The 20702-nt window shown below is 37.2% G+C and overlaps 1 protein-coding gene across 16 annotated transcripts in view; it reads left to right on the top strand.

The window, feature by feature from the left end:
• Window positions 1-20702, top strand: part of EMSY (EMSY transcriptional repressor, BRCA2 interacting) — an 80829-nt gene that overhangs the window by 20476 nt on the left and 39651 nt on the right. For all 16 annotated transcript variants that reach the window (XM_070803943.1, XM_070803938.1, XM_070803937.1 and 13 more), the window contains 2 exons: window positions 6059-6335; window positions 10711-10965. In XM_070803943.1, the coding sequence (XP_070660044.1) occupies window positions 6059-6335; window positions 10711-10965 (532 nt within the window). The remainder of the gene's footprint in view (window positions 1-6058; window positions 6336-10710; window positions 10966-20702) is intronic.

Raw genomic sequence — 20702 nt, forward strand, 5'->3', positions numbered from 1 at the left:
ATCATAGTTTAGTATTAAAAATCAGGTAAGGATTTTTATAGTCAAAGAGGCCTGGGTTAGAACCCCAGGTCTTGCAGTATGACTTGAGATAAATTAACCTTTCTAAATCTGTTTATCCATCTGTGAGATGAGGATAATACCTATTTTATAAGGTTATTGTGAGGATTAAATGAGACTGGGTATTTTATTTTTAATATTTATTTTTATTTATTTGGCTGCATAGAGTCTTAGTTGTGGCACATGGGAACTAGTTCCCTGACACTCAGGGATCGAACCCAGCCCCCCTGTATCGGGAGCACAGAGTCTTAGCCACTGGACCACCGGGGAATTCCCGAGATTGGGTATTTTAAAGTACACAAAATGTATGTACTCAAAAAATGTTAGGTCTCTTCCCTTGCTGGTGTTTTAATGGAAAGCAGTGTTACCTAACACTAACTTGCTAATCTTTTTTGGTAGACTTATATAAAAATATTTTACTGGAAGAGATAAACCTATAAGTCAAGTCAGTGAACTTTAAAAAAAAATTTATTTATACTATTGGGAATGAACTGTTCCAAATAATGAATTTATTTCACTAAGCCTCCCCCTTAATATATAGAAATTGACTATTTTTGCTGACTTCTTAAATGTTACACTGAACATAATTTTTGTATTTGTATTTGATGGCTCCAGGGTAATCTTTCTGAATATCAATTTTTATACATTTTAATTATTGTTTTCTGGGCTAGCTGGATATTAGGTGTCTTTAGCCTGCTATACTCCAAGAATATTTAAATCTACTTCTGTAAATTTGTACTACCTTCTTTGCTGGATCCATTTTATCAGTAATTCTCTTCTCATCTCCCTCTTCTCTTCTGCTCTTTTGATATTTGAGAAATAATGTAGCAAAGTTATACCTAAAAGAGCACCCACCTCTAGTCTATGTCCTTTTATTTCCTTATTCTGTCTTATTTTACTTTTATTCATTATACTTATAACTAGTTGACATTATGTTACTTATTTGTTTATTTTCTATTTCTCCCATACAGTATAAGTTACTGAAGGTAGAGACTTGGTCTTATTCATTACTATTTCCTAGTGTTTAGAACAGCGCTTGACATGCAGTAGGTGTTAACTAATATTTGTTGAATGAATAAGTATATATGGTTCTAGTAGTTGCTCTCAATCTCTCTTGAGCCTCAGTTTCCTTTAAAAACAAAGATAATAATAGTGCTTACTACTTAATTGAGATGATTCGTGGAAAGTACTTAACATAGTACATATGATGAATACTCAGTAAATGTCACCTGACATTTAAATTAACTTTCCAGTCTTCTTAGTAAACCTGTGTAGAAATTCTTATAATAGATGGGGGCTCACCTATAAGTGAAATTGGTGAACTTTTTAATTTTAATTTTTCCTTTTCTTCTGAATTGTCAATTGAAAATGGATAGTTGAGGTTGTCAGACTTGTAATGCTCATAAGAGGACATATTTATCTCCAAAGTCATGCATGAGTCATCCCATAATATTCCAGGCTTAGAACCTTAGATTTGTCCTACTGTGTTGAATAAACATGTAAAACAAATTAAATTGGCTTTTCTGGTGGCTCAGTGGTAAAGAATCCGCCTGCCAGTACAGGAGACATGGGTTCAATTCCTGCTCCCAGAAGATCCCACATGCCATTTACCAACTAAGCCCCTTTACTGCAACTACTGAATCTGTGCTCTAGAGCCCGGGAGCCATAACTACTGAGTCCATGTGCCACACCTGCTGAAGCCTGCATGCCCTGGAGCCTGTGTTCCAAAGAGAAGCCATTGCAATGAGAAGCCCACGCACTGCAACTAGAATAGCCCCCACTTGCCATACCTTGAGAAAGCCTGTGCAGCAATGAAGACCTAGCACAGCCAAAAAAAAAATAAAATTAAGACCTATTCATTCCACAAATATTTGCTAAGTATCTAGTATTTATTTTGTTTTAGGTGCAAAACTATACTCTTCATGTGTATTCAGTGCCATTAATTTTGTTATTTCTTGGAGAAGCTGAATGTGGGTAGGACTAATAGATACACTGGATTTTTGGTATGTTTTTTGTTTTCCTTTTGCTGGATAATTGGATTTTTTTGAAATCTCTGTAAAGCTGTTACCATTATTCTATTCACCTTGGATTTCTCACAAATCCTATGGAAGTCAACTTAGGAATTACTTTACATTAAGTATAATTATTTATGAATTTGTGGACTTGATTCAAACTCAAATAGGTCATGTATTTTCAGGGTAGACAAATTTCCACCTGTGTTAATGTGGTGCCTTCATTTTAAGTATAACATTGGTACAACACTTATATAAACAAAGCAACAGAATATAGCTTTATGCTTTCACATGCTTGATTGATATTTTTCATTTTATCCTTAGGGTGCAAGTCCCAGCACTCTTAAGGAGTTTTTGTGAGTGCTAGAAGGTCAGTAATTTGAATTATGGCCTGAATAAACATTGTTTGGTTCTCTTGGTTTCAAAATCCCTTTGTTTTCCTTATTGTAACACGTAACTGAAGTACAAGTAAATTTTCTTCAAGGTGGATCTCTAATTTTGGATAACCCCTTTTCAAATCAGAAATTAGCTTGCAGACTGAAATCTCAAAGTATATTTTATCGTTTATACCTATAATCTAAAACATGCTTTCAAAGATTCTATATTTATTTTGCTGAAATGTTATTGTCTCAATATTAGAAGTCTACATGTATACTCTAGTTCTAAAATTAAAAATATTTGACCCAAGTGTGAATGCTTCCCTTTCCCTACCCATGACAGATATTGCCTGTTAAGTGTGGCAACTTTCCTGCCAAGCCTTGGCTAATTCTCATCTGTGCCACAGAGTCCCTTTAAAAACTGTGCTCTAGGAAGGTACTACTATTAGTTCAGAATTGGCAAATATGAAACCTGCCATTACTATTACTACTATTAATTGGCTTGGCTAGTTGATAGTAACTGTGAGCTCTTTGGATTCTCAGGAGTATCAGAATTTGGGAAAAAGATATATAAAATTTTTTAATGAAACAAAAATAGAGTACATTAAAATAAATTTCCACATTAATTTGATATATTAAAAATTTAATTTTCAGGTTGATTTGATCTATAACAGCTTTACTGATATCCTTCTAACATTTATTAAGTAGTAGTAATAAGATACTATTAAGTACCATTTGTAAACTGCCAAATATTGACCACCTGCTATGTGCCTAGCACTATGTTAGATGCTTCACATCATTATCTCACTTAAGCCTTATAATGGTTTGTAAGGTAAGTATTATTATCCCTATTTTATAGATGAAAATTGGAACATAGAGATTTTCACATATCCGGGGCCCTACCATTAGTTAGTAGCAGAGATTCTCTACTCAGAGTTCTCAGGTTCATTTGACTCTTAACTTCGGGTCTTTTCACCATATTGGTCTACTTCTCAGTTTATATGAAGGCTAATGATTGTGTTTGTAGTAGTGCTATGTAGAGGTTTGCTGATTGAGTCTATGTAGAAGTACACTGGTCAGCTCTATAGAGGTTTTTGCTGGTCAAGACTCATATGTCTCTTGACTCCTCAAATAATCAACAAACTTCTTAAAGTAATGGACACTACTTAGAATTCTCTAACACTGGAATATATAATAATAATGATATGACGTCAAAGCTTCTTTGAGATGTCAGTACTGAGTACAGACAGACATCAGTAAGTTTGACTTACTGATTTAATTTCAGACATTCTTTAGGACTGATACAAAAATTAAAAAAAAGAATTTCTCTCTTAAATTCTTTGGGTTTTTCAAAACAATTTTCTGTCCTAGGTAGGTAAAAAGTAATTCTGGTTAAAGAGGAAAAATTCACTTAGTATCATTTGGGGTATCACTAAACTACCATTATTCTTGCCCAGAATAAAGCTGATACTACAGATTTATAAATGGTTTTGTGTTCTCAACTGTAAAATGGGGATAATAATAGTAATCTCTGTGGTAAAATTGTTAGGAGATTTCAGTAAACCAGTGTGTATTAGCTCTAGGAGCTAATCTTGATTCTCTTCTTTTCCTCAACTCTGCCATTTCCATACATCAGCAAGTCCTGTTGACTCTTTGTCTTAAAGTAATCTGAATCTGATCACTTCTCTTTGACTACTAACACCCTAGTCCGAGCAGCCTCTCCCATTTCTTGCCTAGTCTACTGCAGTGACTTCTTTACTAGTCTCACTGCTTCCACTCTTAACTCTCATCACCTAGCAACTAGAATGATATTTTAAACTATAAATCAGGTTTTGCTATTTCTTTACTTAAAATCTTCCCATGGCTTCCCATTATACTTAGTATAAAATTTAGATTCTTTACTCTGGTTTGCAAATTTGATCTGGCCTCTGCTTACTTTTGTAACCCTTCCTTGCCTTGTATGCTTTTGCTGCACTGGCTCTCTTTTCTGTTTTTAAATACATCAGACTAATTCCTACCTTTGATCTTTTGCGCCGTCCTGTTCCCTCTTTCTGAAATGCTTTCTCCTCTGTCACCTACATTTTTCAAGTCCTAGTGGTTAACCTTGAAGTCTCTATCCTGCCTCTTTTTCCCTCCATTTTCTGTGTCTGTGAGCAAATCAAGTTGGTTTTCCTTTAAATATATTCAGAATTTGTTCACTTTTTGTCAGTTTTACTACAGACATTTTGGTCACCATCTTCTCTGCTTGGTTTTCAGGAGTCTCCTAATTTGTCTTCCTGTTTCTCCTGTCTCTGCCTGGCTGTACTTTTCACCTAGCAAATTGAGTAGTGCTTTGTAAAAAGTACTTTATTTTTTTGAACAGATTTGGATTTATAGGAAAATTGAAAAAATAGTACAGAGAGTTCTCATATACTCTGCACTCAGTTTCCCTTGTTCTTACATTTTGTGTTAATATGGTACATTTGCTCCAATTAATAAACCAGTATTGATACATTAATATTAATAAAGCCCATGGTTTATTCAGATTTCTCTAGTTTTTACCTATTGTCTTTTTCTGTTCCAGGATACCACATTACATTTTCTTGTTATGTCTTCTTAGACTCCTCTTGGTTGTGAAAGTTTTTCATACTTTCCTTGTGTTTGAGGACCTTGACAGTTTTGTGGACTAGTCAGATATTTTGTAGTATGCCCCACTTCTTTAATTTATCTCGTGTTTTTCTTATGATTAGATTATGGTTACGGGTTTTTAGAAGGAAGACCACAGAGATAAAATGCCATTTTCATCATATCGAATATCAAGGGTATACATATCAACATGGTCTTACATCATCTAGTCCCCCATTACTTTACTAAGCCTGTCTGCTACTACTCTCTGTTTTATAAATTCCAATCCAATTTATTAGGTCCTTGAGGTTTCTTGAACATACCAAGCTTGTTTCTCCCTCAGGAGCTTATTATTCGCTGTTCCCTGTTCCATTGGATGCTCTCCTCTAGGTAGCAGTGTGATTCAACCCCTACTTGGAGTTTCTGCTTATTTATCACCTTGTCAGAGAGATCTTCATTGAACATTTTATAAAAAACTGTATACCACCCCCTTTTTCTTTTGTTTTCTGCCCTGCTTTATTGTGTCTTCCATTTATCTCAACATGACATATATTTTTCTACTCGTTTACTATTTTTCTCCCCTTACTGGACTGTAGTTTAATGGAAATTAGAAATTTTTCTGTTTTGTTCATTCCACTAGCCTCAGCCTCTAGAACCATGCCTGGCACATAGTAGATGCTCAACAAATATTTATAAATGAATGACTATCCAAATTATTTTCTAGAAAAATTATACCAGTTTATACTTCCTGAGCATATTGAAATGCTGCATCTGTACAGCATTGAATGTTGTCTTTTAAAATGTTTGGTTAGTAAAAGTTGTTTCTTTTAAATAAATATTGATGATCACTAGTAAAGGAAAGCTTTCATATATTTTTAGTTGTAAATTTCTTTTTCTTGAATTGCTTCATTGTGTTTCATAAGCTATTTTTAAATTGTATAAACTGTGAGTCTGGATACATTAGTAGTGTGATAGGTACATGAAAATAACTTATTTTACCTTCCTTAGGTTATTATAGTGACCACATCACCAAGTTCAACCTTCGTGCCCAACATTCTCTCCAAATCCCATAACTATGCAGCAGTCACTAAGCTTGTACCAACATCAGTCATTGCTTCCACAACTCAGAAGCCACCAGTGGTTATAACTGCTTCACAGTCCTCTCTGGTCAGTAGTAGCAGCAGTGGCAGCAGCAGTTCTACACCATCACCTATTCCTAATACAGTTGCAGTAACAGCTGTGGTTTCTTCCACACCATCTGTGGTCATGTCAACAGTAGCACAAGGTAAGTGGTAATTCATCACGAAATTCTGTCCCTGTAGTGTATGGAATTTTTTTTCATAATATTTTAATTTTATTGGAGTATAATTGATTTACAATGTGTTAGTTTCAGGTGTACAGCAAAGTGATTCAGTTATACATAGATTCATTCTTCTTTAGTTTCTTTTCTCTTATAGATTATCACAGAATATTGAATAGAGTTCCCTGTGCTATATATATAGTAGGTCCTTGTTGATTATCTGTTTTATATATAGTAGTGTTCATACCAAGCTTCTGATTTAATCCCCGCCCCCCAACAACACACGCACATTTCCCTTTTGTGAAATTGTTATTTGAGAAAAGAAGGGTATTTCTCTTGTTGTTCAGTCACCCAGTTGTGTCCGACTCTTTGCGACCCCATGGACTGCAGCATGTCAGCGTTCCCTGTCCTTCATCATCTCCCAGAGTTTGCTCAAACTCATGTCCGTTGAGTCGGTGTTGCTATCCAATCATCTTGTCCTCTGTCGTTCCTTTCTCTTCCCGTCTTCAATCTTTCCCAGCATCAGGGTCTTTTCCAGTGAGTTGGCTCTTTGCATCAGGTGGCACAAATATTGGAGCTTCAGCTTCAGCATCAGTCTTTCCACCGAATATTCAGGGTTGATTTTCTTTAGGATTGACTGGTTTGACTGACTGGTATTTCTCTTCGTTATTATTGAAATACCTTTAGGCAAATGAATATTCCATGCTTCCATTTTTCATTCTTAATTTTCTCCAGGTATCTTCTGAATCTTTTGGGAACCTGTGACTTTGACTTCCCTATTTTCTCCTTTGTTTCTTAGCATCCTGTATATCTTTGAGCCCTAAGTCGTCATAGGAGAGCTGGACAGGACATCTCAGAGATTTCTCCTAAATTCAGTGGATTTCAGTAGAGCATGAGAGATACAAAAGGAAACTATCCAAATGTAGATACTCCAAGGAAAGTGTATGATTATTTTGAGTTTTTGTTTGAGATACTTAATTTAGATATAAGGGCTAAGAAATTAAGGCATTTTCTTAGAAAAAGGTAAATGTTAGCAGAAGTGGTAATATATAAACTGCAGTTGTGATCTGAGTGCAGGGCTTCTTCAGTAGCTTCTTTGTAGGTACCTGGGGCACTATGGCATTCAGCGTCTGCTTCTTTTGGGGACTAAAGACAAACTGTTTTAGAGCTGATGTATCTGTTTCTGGTTATTCTTCTAGGGGCAGCTGGTGGTGGAGGGGGAAGAGTCTTAGTAACAATAAGACCTGGTGGAGGACGCCATGTTAATATGTGTAGTTGTTCAGGCGCTAAGTCGTATCTGACTCTTTGTGACCGCATGGACTGCAGCACACCAGGCTTCCCTGTCCTTCACTATCTCCTGGAGTTTGCTCAAGCTCATGTCCATTGACTCAGTGATGCTGTCCAGCCATCTTATCCTCTATTACCTGCTTCTGTTGCCCTCAGTCTTTCCCAACATTAGGGTCTTTTCCAATGAGTTGGCTCTTTGAATCACATGGACAAGGATTGGAGCTTCAACTTTAGCATCAGTCCTTCCCATGAATATTCAGGGTTGATATCCTTTAGGATTGACTGTTTTGATCTTGCAGTCCAAGGGACTCTCAGGAGTCTTCTCCAGCACCACAATTAGAAAGCATCAATTCTTTAGCACTCAGCCTTCTTTATGGTCCAGCTCTCACATCCATACGTGACTACTGAAAAAAATCATAGCTTTGACTATGTGGACTTTTGTCAGCAAAGTGATGTTTCTGCTTTTTAATGCACTGTCTAGGCTTGTCATAGCTTTTCTTCCAAGGAGCAAGCATGTTTTAATTTCATAGCTGCAGTCACCATCCGCAGTGATTTTGGAGCCCAGAAAAATAATCTGTCACTGTTTCCACTGTTTCCCCATCTATTTGCTATGAAGTGATGGGATCAAATGCCATGATCTTAGTTTTTTGAATGTTGAGTTTTAAGCCAGCGTTTTCACTTTCCTCTTTCACCATCATTAAGAGGCTCTTTAGTTCCTCTTTGCTTTCTGCCATTTAAGTGATATCATCTGACTGGCTCTAAAAGCAGAGTTTAGGGGAATTGTGTATGGTTGGCTCATGTGTATGGAGAGGAACTACATATTTGGAATATAAGAAGTCCTAAATTCTACCAATTAGAATGTTTATACTGAATTGGTCATCTACGAAATAGGATAACTGAAATTTTCTTTTTTATTATGGAAAATTGCAAGCACATAAGCAGATAGAATAGTAAAATGAATACCCATGTGCCCATTACCCAGCTTCAGTGATGAGCAACACATGGTCAGTCTTGTTTCATCTATACCTGCTTTTTTCCTCTACATATTCCTGACCCAGAATATTTTGAAGCAAATCCTAAATATCATAATTTTGGTTATAAATACTTCAGTATGTATCACAACATGATTCTTCCCTTTTATCCCCTCTAGTTTTCATATAGTATTTATCAGACTATAAGTCATAAATAACCTTTTTTATCTTATCTCTTAAATTCATCTGACTCTTGTTCTTCATTAACAGAAGAATGGACTATTATTTATTACTCAGATTGATCACTATTATTTTTCTACTTTTTATTGTTTCTCAGATAAATCCTGTTGCCATTGTCTTTTCTCTTACTTTGGTGAGAGAAATTTCTTTTGTCTCATTCTTCTAATGATGTTTTATAGACTTGATGAATTACCTTACCAAATATTGTGACAGTCTTCTGCTTTTATTTTCCTCCTTGATTGCACTTCAACCTAAGTAACATGGTACTTCCTATTTTGTTGTATACACTAATACTCCTGTTCTCTTTACTGTATTTGTCTTTTTAGTCTGGCCCTGAACCCAATTCCCATTTTCCATTTCTGTTTCATGAAATCCTCTTGTTATGAAATTCCTCAACCCTGTCAATTCAAATGTGCTCCTGTATAAAAGGATGTAGAGAACATAGATTGGTTAGGTTCCTCATGTGCACAGTTTACCTCAGTTAATACAAGAGTTCATTAATGCAGTGTAAAGGTTAAAGTTTTCAGATAGTTTAAAAATACTTTCACTTGAATAACACTTTATATTCATTAAGTTTTAAAACGTTGGCACTTGAAAGGGGCTCCAGAGATAATCTAGTTCAGTAAAACTAAGCAATATAGCAGACACATGTCACTAAAATCCTAGCAGTCAGGGAGGGATGGAGGTGAGCAAGGTGGAAGAATAATGTGTAAATAAGATGAGTAAGCCCTTGAGCTGATTCTAACTGCATCTTTCTTTTGTCTTCTCTCAAAATATTCCTCAATCTGTGGTTTTACCTGATCCGTTAAACAACCCTTAGAGAATTATAGTGCAGGGTAAACTCAACATACAGGAAAACTGAGTTGGAGTGTCTTAAGATTTCTTCTTCATTTTTATTATTCTCCAGAAACATTTTACATACAAATGTGATATTTAAATTTTTTTTCTGTAATGCAATATAAATGTCATAATAGGGCTGTGGGGGAGGAAGGTGTGAAATAGCCTGTTTGATAATTAGATTTTTATAATTAGGTTATTAATTTATCAGTTTCTCTTCATTACAGATAATAGTCCTCTTGTGTTGTTGATGAATTGTAAAATTACTGATGAAAAATCTGGGAGAGGGAATAATTTTTCTCAAACTCATAACATCTGTAGTGAAAATTGTTGGTATTTGCTTCCTGTGCCTGCTTGCTAATACTAGCATTGCACTGAAAAATTTCTTAAATACTCTTATCATGAGAATTTTTTGCTATGGATATATTAAATAGTATGCCCACTTGTACCTTTCCACATGATTATTTAATGACCCAGTTCTCAAGAAACAACTGATATTTACTTTATTGGAAATGAGATACAGAAGAGCTGCTTTACCATGCTAAATAATAAAAGGTGAATGTTTCAGTATGAATTATTTTGTCTAACGCCATTTTTAAATTGACTCATTAAAACCTGAAAAGCAATATTTAAAAAACTGTATTCAAAACTTAGTTTGCAAAAAACAAAACCAAACTTAGTTTGCTTTTGTTCTTTTATTCACATTGAGAATCTATATTTTCCAAGAGAAAAACCTATTGAGAGATGAGTGAGAATGTGCTGGTTGATGTTTCTTTTGTTTTGACTCTTCACCAAGGGAAAATGAATTAGTTTTTTGAGTGTTGGAGCAATGATGCCTCTCTTGCAAAGTTTGAGGACTAGATATCAGATATGTAAAATACTACATACATTATATCTGACCCTAGGTGTTGGATAATCATTGTTTCTTTGATTTACCTAGTTTTAAATTATTATCTACTATAATAACCAGAAGTAGTTTTAATTATGCTTTAATTTTAAATGTTCTTTTCCTTACTTTTCTATAGGTGTATCTACGTCAGCAATCAAAATGGCATCAACCAGACTTCCTTCTCCCAAAAGCTTAGTGGGTGCCCCAACTCAGATTCTTGCACAGTTTCCTAAACAGCATCAGCAGTCTCCTAAGCAGCAGTTACATCAAGTGCAGCAACAGACACAGCAACAGGTGGCCCAGCCTTCTCCAGTATCTCATCAGCAGCAGCCTCAGCAGTCTCCTTTGCCACCGGGTATCAAGCCTACCATTCAAATCAAACAGGAGTCAGGTAAATGGAAAAATGTTTATAGGAGATGGTAATTCTTCCCCAGTCACCAGTTCTCTGAAAATTGTAATAATATATATGGATTTACTTCCACATATAGGCTCCTTAAGCACAAGAGTTTTAATTCCAAAGTATATTCTGAGGCCCTCATGTTGGGGATATTTATATAGAGGAAACTGATGCTTGGGAATAGAGAAGAATGAAAAAGCAGTTTGCACAGGAGGAACAGGTTTTCTTCAGTGAACTTTCAGGAGAGATAAAAGGAAGCAGAGGAAACAAACCCAGATTTTAGAACTATACTCTGGAGCCTACTGGGGTTATGAGAAGTGAGCAGTAGAAAAATTAGTCTGGGGAGTCTTGTGTTAGAGGTCATATTGTGAATTTGGCATGAGTTGCTAGGTGCTAGGCAGAGGTACTAAGATTAAAAGACACTGTGTACAGTGAAGAAATGTGGCATAACAGTTTATTGAAATCCTCTCTAGCACAGGGTGCTAGCACATTGGGCACTCAAGGGTAGGAGACAATAACGTAAGTTACTGAATCATAAAGGTATTGACTAGAAAGGCAGATAGGATAGAGTCTTAGATTTAAGGAGATTAAATGCCTCATAACATACTTAATATCTTTAAGAAAAGAAAATTGATTTTTTTTTTTCCTCCATGGAATCTATATTTTATTTCAGAGTAGAACAGGACTTTGGGAGATCCTGATATTTTCAATTTTTTGTTTACTTTCTTGATAGGAACATTTTATTATTTTTTTAAGATGTAATTGATATAACATTGTATTAGCTTTATATGTAGCATAATGATTTGATGATATATATATATATATATATATAACAAAATGATTACTCCAATAAGCATCATCACCACACATAGTTGCAGGGTTTTTTCTTGTGATGAGAACTTTTAAGATTTACTCCCAGCGACTTGCAGTATACAAGTGCAGTACTGTTAACTATAGTCATCATGCTGTACATTACATCCCCAGCACTTATGTGTCTTTTAACTGTAAGTTTGTACCTTTTGACTGGAACTTTGTACCATTTGGTCACTGCCTCACAGCTAGTATGAGGTATGGATAGTACAATGGATCAGTAGTCATAGGGAAATTGATCTCTTGTTTTCTTTTTGCCTGCAGTCTCTGTCAGGCTTTAGTTTCAATGGTATATGTGCTTTCAAGAAAGAAGTGTAAAGTTTTCCTTTTCAAAATGCTCTGGAATTTTTTTAAAAAAAGAGCTTTATTGAGAGAGAATTCACCTACCATTCAACCCATTTAGAGTACTATTTAATGGTAGGTAGTATATCCTTGGTGGCTCAGATGGTAAAGAATCTGCCTACAGTGTAGGAGATCTGGATTCAGTTGCTGGGTCAGAAAGATCCCTTGGAGAATGGAATGGCTACCCACTCCAGTATTCTTGCCTGGAGAATTCCATGGACAGAGGAGCCTGGTGGGCTACAGCCGTAGGATCACAAAGAGTCGGACATGACTGAGCAGCTTTCACTCACTCCGTATATTCACAGATATGTACAACCATCACCACAGTTGATTTTTAGAATATTTTCATCACTTTCAAAAGAAGTCCCACCATGACAACCTCTTAGTCTTAAGCAACCACTAATCTACTTTCTGTCTCTAGATTTCTGTATTCTGGGTTTTTATGTGAATGCAGTCATTTAATGTGTGATCTTTTGTGACTGGCTTCTTTTACTTCACAATGATTTCAAGGTTCATTTATGAAATAGAATGTATTAGTGTTTCATTCCCTCTTATGGCCAAATAATATTTGCACATTCTGTTTATCCACTTGTTCATTGATAACACTTGTTTGTCTCTGATTTTTGGATTCTAGCAACTAGTACTTTGTGTGAAGTGTGAAGTGATATTTCATTGTGGTTTTGATTTGTGTTTCTCTGATAACTAATAGTGTTGAGTGTCTTTTCATGTGATTATTGGCCCTTTTTATATCTACCTTGGAGAAATGTCTATTTATATCTTTTGCCATTTTTAAATTGAGTTATTTGTCTTTTTATTATTGAACTGAAAGGTGGTTTTTTTTTTTTGCTATACATATTTTAGATATTAAGCCTTTATCAGATACATAAACTTCCAACATTTCCTCCCATTCTGTGGGTCGTTTTTTCATTTCTTGATGGTGTCCTTTGAAGCACAAGTGCCTTTAATTTTGATGATATACAGTTGATTTTTTTCTTGTGTTGCTTGTACTTTTGGTATCTTATTTAAGAATCTTTTGCCAGATCCTAGGTTATGAAGATTATCCTTATGTTTTTCCTAAGAGATTGATACTTTTACCTCTTAAATTTAGATCTCTGATCTATTTTGATTAATTTTGTAATGGTGTGAAGTAAGGATCCCACTTCATTCTTTGCATATTGAGCTTTGATTATCCCAATACCATTTTTAAAAAAGACTGTTCCTTCATTCAATGATCTCAGTACCCTTGTGGAAAATCCACTGAAAACGTGTATGACTTTATTTCAGGATTCTCAATTGTATTCCATTATACGTCTGTCTCTGTGCTGATTTGATTACCATTGGTTTATATTAAGCTTTGAAATCAGGAAGTGTGAATATTCCTGTTCTGTTGTTTTTTAAAAGATGTTTTGGCTGTTCTGAGTCCCTTGCGATTCTGTATGAAATTTGAAATCAGCTTGTCACTTTCTACAAAGGAGAAAGCTGAAAATCTCATGGGTTTGCTTTGAATCTGTAGATCAGCCAAGGAGTATTACCATCTTTATAATATTAAATCTTCTGATCCATGAACATGGGATGTTTCTGTGTTTATTTAGATCTTTAATTTCTTTCAACACTGTTGAAATGAGTGGTTTTCAGTGTATTAACTTTACACTTTTGTTAATTTATTTTTAAGTATTTTGTTTTTCTAGTTACTTGGATTAGTATAGAAATGCAACTGAATCTATTGATTTTACATCTGCAACTTAGCTAAACTCACTTTTAGTCCTAATAGTTTTTAGTGAATTCCTTAGGATTTTCTATATGAAATAATCAAATCATCTGCAAATAGAGATAGTTTCTTCTGTTACAATCAGGATGCCTTGTATTTCTTTTTCTTGCCTGATTTCCCTGATTAGAATGGTAAAATTTTGAATATAACTGGCAAGAGTGAATATCATTGTTTTGTTTCTAGTTCCTTCTATTCATAGAACTTCTTTCAGTGTCTGTTGTAAGGGGTCAGTTAGCAACAAATTCGCTTCATTTTTATTTGGTAAAGACTATTACATCTGCAATATTTGAAAGATAGCTTTGCTGAATATCAGCTTCTTGGTTGATGGATTTTCTTTGACACTTTGAACACATATTTCTACTGCCTCCTGGCCTCCATTGTTTCCACTGAAAAGTCAGTTTCGAACCTCGATGCAGTTCCGTTGTAAATGAAAAATTGTTGTTCTCTTGATGCTTTTTGGATTTCCTCCATGTCTTTGACTTTCAGCATTTTAAGTGTGGTATGCCTGTTTGTGGATCTCTTTGTATTTATCTTCTTTAGTGTTTGTCCAGCTTCCTGATGTGTAAGTTACTGCTTTTCAATAAATTTGGGACATTTTCAGCCATTGTTTCTTTGAATGTCCCCTTTTCTCTCTGTTCCTTCCTTTTTGTAGTTACATATGTATTGTGTACTTACTGGTGTTTCACATTTATGTTCATTTTTTTCATTCTTTTTTCTTTCTATTCTTCAGCTTGCATAATCTGTAAGTGATCTATCTTTAAGTTTGTTAATTCATTTTTCTGCCCGTTCAAATCTACTCTTAAGCCCTTCTAGTGAATTTTTTATTTCAATTACTATACTTTTCAGCTCTACATTTTCCATTTGATTCTTTTTTGTAATTTCTATTGCTTAATTAATATTCTTTATTTGATGCAACTTTGTTATCATACCTTCTTTTACTTCTGTAATCCTGCTTTCCTCTAGTTCTGTGAACATATGTGTAATGGCTGTTTTGAAGCCTTTTTGTTGTTGTTGTTAAATCTGACACGTGATTGCTCTCACAGTTTCTGTTGACTGCTTTTTTTCCCCTGTGTGGGTCATATTTTCCTGTTTTTTTGCATGCCTCCTGATGTTTTTGTTGAAAACTGGACATTTTAGACATTTTACATTGACATTTTAGATTGTATATATAGATAATAGACATTGTGTGTTGTAACTGGGTACAGGTCTTCCTCTACCCTCATTTGTGATTTGTTACTGTTATTTGCATGGTTATTTGTTGTTTAGTGACTGGATCAATTATTTTGTTGAAGTTGAGTTCAGTTCAGTCGCTCAGTCGTGTCCAACTCTTTGCAACCCCATGAATCGCACCACGTCAGGCCTCTTTGTCCATCACCTACTCCCAGAGTTCACTCAGATTCAACGTCCATCGAGTCAGTGATGCCATCCAGCCATCTCATCCTCTGTTGTCCCCTTCTCCTCTTGCCCCCAATCCCTCCCAGCATCAGAGTCTTTTCCAATGAGTCAGCTCTTCGCATGAGGTGGCCAAAGTACTGGAGTTTCAGCTTTAGCATCATTCCTTCCAAAGAAATCCCAGTGCTGATCTCCTTCAGAATGGACTGGTTGGATCTCCTTGCAGTCCAAGGGACTCTCAAGAGTCTTCTCCAACACCATAGTTCAAAAGCATCAATTCTTCGGCACTCAGCCTTCTTCACAGTCCAACTCTCACATCCATACATGACCACAGGAAAAACCATACCCTTGATTAGACGGACCTTTGTTGACAAAGTAATGTCTCTGCTTTTGAATATGCTATCTAGGTTGCTCATAACTTTCCTTCCAAGGAGTAAGCGTCTTTTAATTTCATGGCTGCAGTCACCATCTGCAGTGATTTTGGAGCCCAGAAAAATAAAGTCTGACACTGTTTCCACTGTTTCCCCATCTATTTCCCATGAAGTGATGGGACCAGATGCCATGATCTTCGTTTTCTGAATGTTGAGCTTTAAGCCAACTTTTTCACTCTCCACATTCACTTTCATCAAGAGGCTTTTCAGTTCCTCCTCACTTTCTGCCATAAGGGTGGTGTCATCTGCATATCTGAGGTTACTGATAAGCCCCCACTATTTTTCCTTAGGGAGGTACAGCTCCAGGTATGCCCAGTTATTCTGAGGTGACAGTGGTATTGGTATGGCTCTTTCTTCTTTTTTCCTGACCACATCTAGTTGTTAAACTTCACTAACTGATTTCTCTGTTGTATCCAACAATGCTCTGGAGCATAAGTTGCTCTACAAACTGTTGCAAATTGTGGCTTCTTTGAAGGAATAATTTCAAAGGTCTATTTTTGATATTTGTTCTTACCATAGGAGGGTTCCTCTCAGCTTCCTTACTATTCGTCTCTCTTCTACAAACTATCTGGCCTATAGTCTATCTTAATCAAATCCATGATTCTACTTATAGAATTGCCTTTCATCACATCTTCCACTGTTTTGAAATACCCTAAGGCTTGAACTTCTCCACTGTTTTTCAGTTGCTAAGTGGAGTCCGACTCTGCGACCCCATGGACTGCAGCATGCCAGGCTTCCCTGTTCTTCAGTATCTCCTGGAGTTTGTTGAAACTCATGTCCATTGAGTCGATGATATCATCAAGCCATCTCATCCTCTGTTGCCCTGTTGCAGGAATGGGAAACCCCTTTCAGGGCCCGAGAGTGGGCTCTTGTCTAACACTTGGAAATGAATTGTTCAAGGAGACATATGAGCTGACAAAGCAAGAGATTTTATTGGGAAAGAGGTTGCTTGGCGGAGGGCAGCAGGCTAAGGGAACTCAGGAGAAGTGCTTTGCCACGTGGCTTGCAGTCTCTGGTTTTATGGTGGCAGGGTTAGCTTCCTGGTTGTCTTTGGCCAATCGTTCTGACTCAGAGTCCTTCCTGGTGGTGCCAAGGATTGCTCAGCCAAGATGGATGCCAGCAAGAAGGATACTGGGAGGTAGTTGGACACATGGTGTCTCCTTTTGACCTTTCCCAAACTCTTCTGATTAGTGGTGGCTTATTAGTTCCGTGTTCCTTGTGAGGACCTCCTGTCATAAAATAACTCAAACAAATGATTACTATGGTGCCTGGCCAGGGTGGGTGATTTCAGTCAATGTGCTTCTAACAGCCCTCTTCGCCTCCTTCCCTCAATTTTTCCCAGCATCAAGATCTTTTCCAATGAGTTGACTCTTCACATCACGTGACCAAAGGATTGGAACTTGAGCTTTAGTATCAGTCCTTCCAATGAATATTCAGGGTTGATTTCCTTTATTATTGACTGATTTTATCTCCTTGCAATCCAAGGGACTCCCAAGGGTCTTCTCCAGCACCACAGTTCAAAAGCATCAATTCTGCAGCACCCAGCCTTCTTTATGGTCCAACTCTCACATTCATAAATGACTACTGGAAAAACTATAGCTTTGACTGGAAGGACCTTTGTTGGTGAAGTAATGGCTCTTCTTTTTAATACACTATCTAGGTTTATCAAAACTTTTCTTCCAAGGAGCAAGTGTCTTTTAATTTTATGACTATAGTCGCTGTCCGCAGTGATTTTGGAGCCCAAGAAAATAAAGTCTGCCTCTGTTTCCATTGTTTCCCTATCTATTTGCCATGAAGTGATGGGACTGGATGCCATGATCTTACTTTTCTGAATGTTGAGTTTTAAGCCAGCTCTTTCACTCTCCTCTTTTACTTTCATCAAGAGGCTCTTTAGTTCCTCTTCACTTTCTGCCATAAGGGTGGTGTCATCTGCATACCTGAGGTTATTGATATTTCTCCTGGCAATCTTGATTACAACTTGAGCTTCATCCAGCCCCACATTTAGCATTATGTACTCTGCATGTAATTTAAATAAGCAAGGTAACAGTATACAGCCTTGACGTACTCCTTTCCCAATTTGGAACCAGTCTGTTGTTCCATGTCCGGTTCTAACTGTTGCTTCTTGACCTGCATACACGTTTCTCAGGAGGCAGGTAAGGTGGTCTGGTATTCCCATCTCTTTCAGAATTTTCCAGTTTGTTGTGATTGACACAGTCATAGGCTTTAGCATAGTCAATGAAACAGAAGTAGGTATTTTTCTGGAATTCCCTTGCTTTTTCTATGATCCAATGGATATTGGCAATTTGATCTCTGGTTCCTCTGCCTTGTCTAAATCCAGTTTGTACATCTGGGAGTTCTTGGTTCATGTACTATTGAAGCCTAGCTTGGAAGATTTTGAGCATTACCTTGCTAGCATGTGAAATGAGTGCAGTTGTGTGGCAGTTTGAGCATTCTTTGGCATTGCCCTTCTTTGGAACTGGAATAAAAACTGACCTTTTCCAGTCCTCTGGCCACTGCTGAATTTTCCAAATTTGCTGGCATATTGAGTGAAGCACTTTCACAGCATCAACTTTTTAGGATTTGAAATAGCTCAGCTGGAATTCCATTACCTCTACTAGCTTTTTCGTATAGTACTTCAGAAGGCCTTTGACTTCACACTTCAGGATGTCTGACTCTAGGTGAGTGATCACATCATCCTGGTTATCTGAGTCATTAAGACACTGTTTTGTATAGTTCTTCTGTGTATTCTTTCCATCTCCTCTTAATATCTTCTGCTTCTGTTAGGTCCATACCATTTCTGTCCTTTATTGTACCCATCTCTGCATGAAATGTTCCCTTGGTATCTAATTTTCCTGAAGAAATCTCTAGTCTTTTTCGTCACATCCTCCACTGTTTTTGAGAGCACCCTTAGGTTTGAACTTCTCCATGCTCTGTTACAAATGAGTTCAGTTTCTCTGGGAAGAGGCTAGGGAGCTATCTAAGACCTGTTTTTATCCTCAGGCAGCTCTGGAACTCTGGGGGTAGGGTCATGGCAGTCTTTTCTATGTATGTTACCCCTGCTCTGTAAGCTGACAGCACTCAGTGAAGTCAAGTGTGGGAGAGTGGGCAAGCAGCCTGAGATCCTCTCGGCTTGCTTTCCCCAGTGGTGGAGCCACTGTCTTACAAGCCAGAGTGGTCACGAGCCTAATATTCTCAGAGGCTTTTTGCCCAAGATAGAGCCATGGATTGGGGGCTGGGCAAAAGGGAGTAGCCACCTCTTGACTGCAGTGGCCTGTGACTTAGCAGCAGGTACCAGGGAGCAGGATGAGATAAGCTGAAGTCCTTCTACTCCTCAGAAGAAAGCCCTCCAACTAGGAGCTGGAGAAGGAGGAAACACTGTGCCCTTGACTATGGCAGTCTGGAGAGGAGTCCTTGCTTCACATGTAGGGAGGGATGACGAGGAACAGGTCTTAGTTTAAATATTAGAGATTTCCCCTGTCTTACTAAATGTATTCTTGAATAGATGTTTTTCATTTAGTCTTAGGACTGTCACCAGAGCCTTTCATTGGTTGGTTTTATTTATTTATTTTTGAAAAATCATTTTCACCAGTTTCATTGTCAGCAGAACTCCTTATGCTTTCTTGTCAGAAATCAATCTCTTGAATGGTTTTTGTAATTTGCTTATTTTAAATTGAGGTATAATTGACATATAACATATTATTAGTTTGAGGTGTATAACATAATGATTGACATATGCATGTATTATGAAATGACCCCAATAAGTTTAATTAACATCCATTACCACACAAAGAGGAGAGTGAAAAAGTTGCCTTAAAGCTCAACATTCAGAAAACTAAGATCATGGCATCCAGTCCCATCACTTCATGACAAATAGGGAAACAGTGGAAACAGTAGCTGACTTGATTTTTCTGGGCTCCAAAATCACTGCAGATGGTAATTGCAGCCATGAAATTAAAAGACGCTTACTCCTTGGAAGGAAAGTTATGACCAACCTAGACAGCATATTAAAAAGCAGAGACATTACTTTGCCAACAAAGGTCCATCTAGTCAAGGCTATGGTTTTTCCAGTGGTCATGTTTGAATGTGAGAGTTGGACTGTGAAGAAAGCTGAGTGCCGAAGAATTGATGCTTTTGAATTGTGGTGTTAGAGAAGACTTTTGAGAGTCCCTTGGACTGCAAGGAGATCCAACCAGTCCATCCTAAAGGAGATCGGCCCTAGGTGTTCATTGGAAGGACTGATTTTGAAGCTGAAACTCCAATACTTTGGCCACCTGATGTGAAGAGCTGCCTCATTTGAAAAGACCCTGATGGTGGGAAAGATTGAGGGCAGGAGGAGAAGGGGACAACAGAGGATGAGATGGTTGGATGGCATCACCGACTTGATGGACATGTGTTTGGGTGGACTCCGGGAGTTGGTGATGGACAGGGAGGCCTGGCATGGTGCAGTTCATGGGACACGACTGAGTGACTGAACTGAACTAACTGAACTGAACTACACAATTGGCTTCCCAGGTGGCTCAGTGGTAAAGAGTCTGCCTGCCAGTATAGGAGATACAGAAGATGCAGGTTCCATCCCTGGGTTGGGAAGATCCCCTGGAGGAGAAAATAGCAACTACTCTAGTATTGTTGCCTGAAAAATTCCATACAGAGAGGAGCCTGGTTGGCTACAATCCATGTGGTTGCAAAATGTTGGACATAACTGAGCAGTTGAGCACACCACACAGTTTGTTTTGTTTTGATTTGGTGATGTTAGGGCCAAAATCTTGGCTTTCTCTGCCCTCTGAAGCCGAATAAAAAAATACGAAGACAGAGTTTGGAGGAATTAGAAAGGTGGCTTTAATCCTCAGCCAGCAGAGGGTGGAGGAACCTGATAGGCTGCAGTCCAGGGGGTCGCTAAGAGTCAGACACGACTGAGCGGTTCACTTTCA

Source organism: Bos indicus, chromosome 15, assembly GCF_029378745.1.
Source record: "Bos indicus isolate NIAB-ARS_2022 breed Sahiwal x Tharparkar chromosome 15, NIAB-ARS_B.indTharparkar_mat_pri_1.0, whole genome shotgun sequence".
In the NCBI taxonomy this organism is placed as follows: Eukaryota; Metazoa; Chordata; class Mammalia; order Artiodactyla; family Bovidae; genus Bos; species Bos indicus.